Raw genomic sequence first — 6,010 nt, 5'->3', positions numbered from 1 at the left:
CTTACCGTCAGCTTGTGTCTTATTCAAAAAAGAGACAAACTGGAGACAAACAGGATTTTCAAATCCAATTTGAGGCAGAAAAATAAAAAAACAAAAACTACATTTAAGAGGTGGACGCTTGTAAAAACCTCAGAGTGCCCATGACTCACTGCTCCTGTCGGCCCTGTTGGTGGCGCTGTAACCAAGTCCCTGTTGGGCACAAGATGTCACCAAAAAGCTGCGATAGAGAGAACTGGACTGAGTCTTTTACAGCGTTGTGGAAGAAGTTTTGACCCATTCATCTTTGCAGAGTTGTTGGAATTCAGCCACACTGGAGGGTTTCCGAGCACGGGCCGCTATTTTAAAGGTCACGCCACAGCATCTCAGCCGGATCCGGGTCAGGACTTTGACTAGGCCTCTCTAAAGTCTTTGGTTTTGTCCTTCAAACGTGGACCTGCTGGTGTCTTCTGGATCATTGCCCAGACGTATGGGACACACACCTCATCAGTCCCTAGAGCGTTTCCGTTTTTCTACACAGGCCCATGTAGGTTTGGCCTTTTTTCCTCCTTATTAATAAAAAAACCCCCATCATTTAAAAAGTGCATTTTGTGTTTACTTGTGTCATCTTTGTCCAATAGTTCAAGTAGTTGGACATTTAAGTGCGACAAACATGCAAAAGGACAAGAAACCGGAGAGGAGGTGAAGATTTTTTCACACCACTGTACATTTGGGGTCTTTTGGCCCCGTCTTCATCTACCCACGTCTCTGTTGTCATCGTGTTAGTGTCACGTGTGTGTGTGTGTGTGTGTGTCTTGAATTAGCTGTTAGACCATATGTCTGCCTATGCTGCATCTCGTCCACTAAGGGGGGGATTAGGATTAACTGTGATTAAACTGTATTAAAAACAGGAGCAGAACAGCCAGCTTCAGCCAATCAGCAGTGATTGGTCAAAGCTGGTGGATGCAGGATGGAGTTTCTCCTGTGATCCGTCTGATCTGTCATCTCTGCTGTCCTGAAACATTTAATGACCTTTTGATTTGCTCTGATGACCTCTGAGCCTCCCCCAGGAAGGGCCTTGAGTCTTTAAAAGCTAGTCTCATCAACATTCACAGAGTCCTCCGCGGAGGGGACAGAGGACAAGTCCAGCTGCACCGAGACTCCGCTCTGTTTGGACGTTTTTGTGTCCATCTGAGCCCCTGATTAGCGGCCCTGGCTCAGCCGAGCCCCAGCACGGGGGGGAAAGCACCTTTCCCAGGCCAGCCGCGTGGACTCACGACACCTCGAAGACCACCTCGAGGGCCGTGCACGAGGTGGCTGGCGCTGGTCTCGAGATCCCCCCCCCCGCCTCCTCTCCTCTGGAGGCGATATCAGTCTCTCCCCTCACGCGCGCTCGTCAGCGCCGGCTGAGGCGTTCGCTTTCCTCCTTTTTTGGTGTGTGGTGAAAAGTATCCTTGGAAACTGTTGTGTCGCAGGCGAAAAGCAAATCTGCCGATCTTCCACAGGAGTGTCTCCAACAGATTCAGGCTCCGCCGAGGTGACATCATCCCAGCTCCAGAGCTGCTCCAGCGTTTATTTTCAGACCCAGCCCCCCCGTCCCACTCCGGGTCAAAGTGACAACTGCTGCGGCCACAATAAGACCTGCACAGGACTTTGTTGTTGTTGTTTTTACTTTGAGACTGTTCTCAGGACCCGCAGCTCGACCTCAGCGACGTCAAGGTCACATCGGACGGAGGAGCGCTCCGGGCCCCAGTTTCACTTCCAGCAGCTTCACTCTCAGCGTTTTTTTTTGTTTGTTTTTTTAAAAAATTATTATTTATTTTAAAACAGCAGCAGCACGGTTTAACCTCTCAGCTCCACACCAGGCCCCGCCGCTTTCTACGGCCAGGTAGGGAGACAGCCTCCATCAGCAGCTCCAGATGAGCTTGTTGCCATGGGGACAGTCAATGGGCTGGAGAGTGGGGACTTTGGGCCAGTCGGAAACACTCAGCGTTTAATTTTACCAGCTGGTAGACATTGGGAGAAAGACACCCCCCGACATCAACGGCCGACTTGTTGATGTGCGGCGACGACGCGTTTCGTGCAACCGACAGATGCGGTAACTTTCGGCCATGTTTGTTTCACTCTAAATTCCCGTACGGCGTTGCAGCGTTTTACGGGGTTTCCTGAAACCGGTTCGCTCTGATGGAGAACGACGGCGCCTTAAGGAACGAAACGATTTGTTTTAAGACAGCAGGGATCCACGCCGCTCGGACTAACCGTCAGCTCGTCAGTCCGCGCCACATGACCTCTCCGCAGAGCCCCGCTTCGACAGCTCTGGGTGTGCGTCCAGGTGGGGCCATTTTTTGGCGAACGCGGCCCGAGCGTCGGGGAGCGCTAACACTCGTCTGACTCACGGAGTCGTTTCAGCAGAGACGCCGGGAATCCGTCAGCCTCTCATGGAGAGATTAGGATCGGAAACAGCTGCGGTTAGAGGAAACGGAGGAGGAAGAGGAGGAGCAGGAGGAAGAGGAGGAGAAGGAAGGAAACGGAGGAGGAGGAGCAGGAGGAGCTGTGAAGCCTCTGCTGAGGCTCCTCTGAAGGCCGTCCAATGAGCGATGAGCACAGCAAACAGGTGTTGACAGGTAAACCCTGGATCCTCCGCCGCTCTCATCCCAAACACAAACACAGCAGCAGTCCTTTGATCCGTTTTCCATCCCAGCAGGAGTCCCCGCGGCACCGATCACCGCCACGCCATCTTCTCCTGGATGAGTTCGGTCATCTGCTCCGAGGGTTTCCCCGTGGCGGGCAGCACGGGGCTGTAGGAGAGCGGCGAGCCGTTGGCGGAGGCCTGAAGGGGGGGCGTTTTGGCGGGACCGCAGAGGAGGCGGACGCGCTGTGGAGAGAGAAGAAGAAAAGAGTTTCGATCGTCGTGTTTTTTGTTTGAAGAAACGGACGTAACGCAGCGAGAGCCTCACCTGCGGCAGCGTCCCCGGGGTGGCGAGCAGCGAGTAAACGGCCCAGACAGGAAGCAGCGACACGGAGGACAGGGTGAGCAGCCAGCCCAGCGTGGTGGCCCAGGCCGGAGCGACGAGGCCTTTCCCCAACCTGAGCGGAGACCAGCACACCAGGGAGAAGATGAAGGTGGCCTGAAGGAGACAAAAGGAACCTTCAATCCGGACAGCTAACATGATGACAACAAATCAGCAGCTTCACAGCGAAAAGCAGAGGCTGGAGTTCTGACATCAGACCTACAGAATGATAAGGATGCTTTTACACTGATGTGAAGAACCTTCAGTCAAAGAAAATCATGTTATCTTATTTATTTCACCCACAGGTGTTGCTAACAAGCTAATCCAGCCGGACTGATGACCTCACAGATCTGAAAAATATATAAAATATGGAGGAAAGACACAAACCAGACGGCTTCAAACTCCATCAGGTGCTTAAAATGAAAACGCACACGGCAGAGGTCAGGACGTGTTTCCTGTTTCAACATTCGTCAAACAGAGAGATGCTTTTATTTTGATAGTTGCCTTTGAGTCGTTTGAAGTGAAAACCCAGAATAACGAAGCTGCTGTTGGGCAGCAGGTCAGAGGTCAGAGGTCGGAGACTACTCACCGTGCACACAGCTGGAGTGAGATACTTCCAGCACAGCTGGAAGACGGGCAGCGGGTTGTAGCCCGTCATGTCTCTGATGTTGGCGCTGAAGCGGTCGGCTCCTGAGGAGAAAACCGGATCGTTTATAATTATCTGCTGAGCAGAGCTGGACCTCCTGATGCTGCTGGGTGTTCTGTCACACACACACACGCAGACACACACACACACACACACACTAATATTCAACCAGTTTATCCTCTAAAGCCCCTTTTCCACCGGCTCTAACGGTCCCGGCTCCACTCTACTCAGCTTGCTTTGTGAGCATCTTTTCGAGGCCGGTCCCTGCCGGTCAAATTCTTCCTTTTTAAAATGGTTTCTTTGATTCACAACAATTTATATTCAATAAAAACCCAGCTAAGGCAGAGAACTGGGACATCGTGTCCTAAATTAGTAAAACTCCAAGTGACTTATAAACCAGGGTGCTGTCTATGAATGTTAGCTATTTAGGCCCAAGGTTTAACACCACTGATGGTGTCTCTACCTGATAATTTAATTTGTTCAGTAATGGAGCTCCTAGCTGTGGATTCATTTCCTCACTGAAGGAATTGAACTACAAATAATCTGTTTCTGACTCCCAAAACAACAAACTGCAGCAATAATGGATATAAAGGTGCTCTTCTTTCCACAGACAGAACTGGACAGGTATTTTTTATGCCTTTATCAGTGATAAAGTTTGTCATTGGTGCTGCTGTTCAGACTGCTGCTGCTGATTTGTGTTATTCAAGTCATTTGATGGGAATGATTCCCACTGGTAAAACTTAGTGCTTTATAAATAAAGCTGGCATGACTCGAGAGCAGGTGATGGCACATTTTGGTGCAGAAGTAACCCAGTCTGTCCCTGAAAATGACATGAAGGGTTTTAACCTGCTCTTGTTTAATTACTAATAGCTATATTTGTGTTGTAATTTCTCCTAGCCAGATTTTAGGACATCTGGAAAATTGATAAATAATATAAAATACATTCCAAAAGTGTAAAATATTTGTTACTGTTGGAAGAAATGTGAAAAAGTAAGCCTTTTCTTAACTGAATTAATTTGAAGATGCAAAGTAAATACAAAAAAAGTTAAGTAAAACAGTAAAAGCATTACATTGTATTTCATATACAGTTAACCCCAAATCTCCTGAATCCTTTTAGAAAAGTAAACTATTTAATAATTATTATTATTATTTAATAAATAAATAAATAGGCAGAGAGCCTAACCCCCCCAATGTTGGACACAAAGTTACGCTCCTGGTGAGGGGTAAAAAAAAGGTAAAATAAAGGGAAAAAAGGTGAGAAATGTGGAGTTCACAAGTAAATAAAGACGTGAAAAAAGGAGAAAATGAGGGAACCATACCAGAAGATGATTGAACAAATCCAAACCAGCGAAGAGAAAAAGATAAAAAAAAGAAAAAGGAAAAGATGAAGGAAGAGCGAAAATGAGAGGAGGATGGGAAACGACAGATTCGTACCGTAGACCCAGCCGATGGCCAAAGACTGGAAGATGGAGAGCAGCAGCAGGCTGGCGCCGCTGCAGGAGAAGTGGTCGTAGATCTGGAACACGTAGAGACCACCCTGCAGCCGGGGAGGGAACACGGGAGGAGAAACTCGTCAGCTGATTCCTCCCACTGATTACTGGAATAAAAACAGCTAAACCGACGACAGGTGTTCAGCAAGGATCACTGTTCGGTCCGTTAGTGGTCAGGAAGTGGATGGATGACAGCGAATGGGGTATATTTAGGATCTGATCCATGATGATTGACCCGGCGTCAAGGCGATCGACACAACTAACAGACCTCGTTATACGACGAGTTAGATGAAAGCTCTGAAAGCCTGGAAGCATTTAATTATTTAGTTTCAGGTTGGATCAACTATTTAGGATAAGAAGAAGCATTAGATGGCCGTCGACTTGTTCCTGCCTGGGTGAGCAGCGACTTCTGCCATTTTAAGTAATTAGTTTACGATAACAATGCTATAGCTAATGCTAACAACAAGCTAACCCATGTTATTTATTATTTACTTAGCTCCTGTAAACCCAAATTCATGCTGGAGTTGTGTGTTAATGTGTTTCTACAACGCAGGTCAACCGTTCGCAGCGATCGACAGAAACATTAAAAACATGGTTCCTATGGGTTACGGCAGGGGGGTCACACCCAGTGACCCAAGGGGACCAAAATTAAAAATTTGGTCCTAGCCAAGGGCCAATCACGATCAATATTTTTTAAAAATTACATAAATTAATTGGTTTTAGATGTATTATGTCAAATCATCCATATATAAATATCAATGACCTTTTCCCAGTTACAGATTATACAGAATTTAGAGCAAACAGACTTTAATGAACACATAAATAGATCAAACTTCAAAAAGCTCATCATTAGCTGTCATTTCTTACGCCTCACTCAGCTTTTAAAT

At 47.6% G+C, this 6,010-nt stretch overlaps 1 protein-coding gene across 1 annotated transcript; it reads right to left on the bottom strand.

Moving 5' to 3' along the window:
- Positions 1 to 2,007: 2,007 nt before the first annotated feature.
- LOC108247442 (sodium- and chloride-dependent GABA transporter 2) lies at positions 2,008 to 5,170 on the bottom strand (the record flags this gene model as incomplete). The annotated part of the gene is given in 4 exon segments (XM_017435572.3): positions 2,008 to 2,851; positions 2,934 to 3,104; positions 3,577 to 3,677; positions 5,068 to 5,170. Coding segments are annotated over 4 exon segments (528 nt in total), but the record flags the coding sequence as incomplete, so codon positions are not given.
- Positions 5,171 to 6,010: the final 840 nt, after the last annotated feature.

Source organism: Kryptolebias marmoratus, linkage group LG13, assembly GCF_001649575.2.
Source record: "Kryptolebias marmoratus isolate JLee-2015 linkage group LG13, ASM164957v2, whole genome shotgun sequence".
Classification (NCBI taxonomy): domain Eukaryota; kingdom Metazoa; phylum Chordata; class Actinopteri; order Cyprinodontiformes; family Rivulidae; genus Kryptolebias; species Kryptolebias marmoratus.
This window is presented reverse-complemented; position numbering and strand designations above follow the sequence as displayed.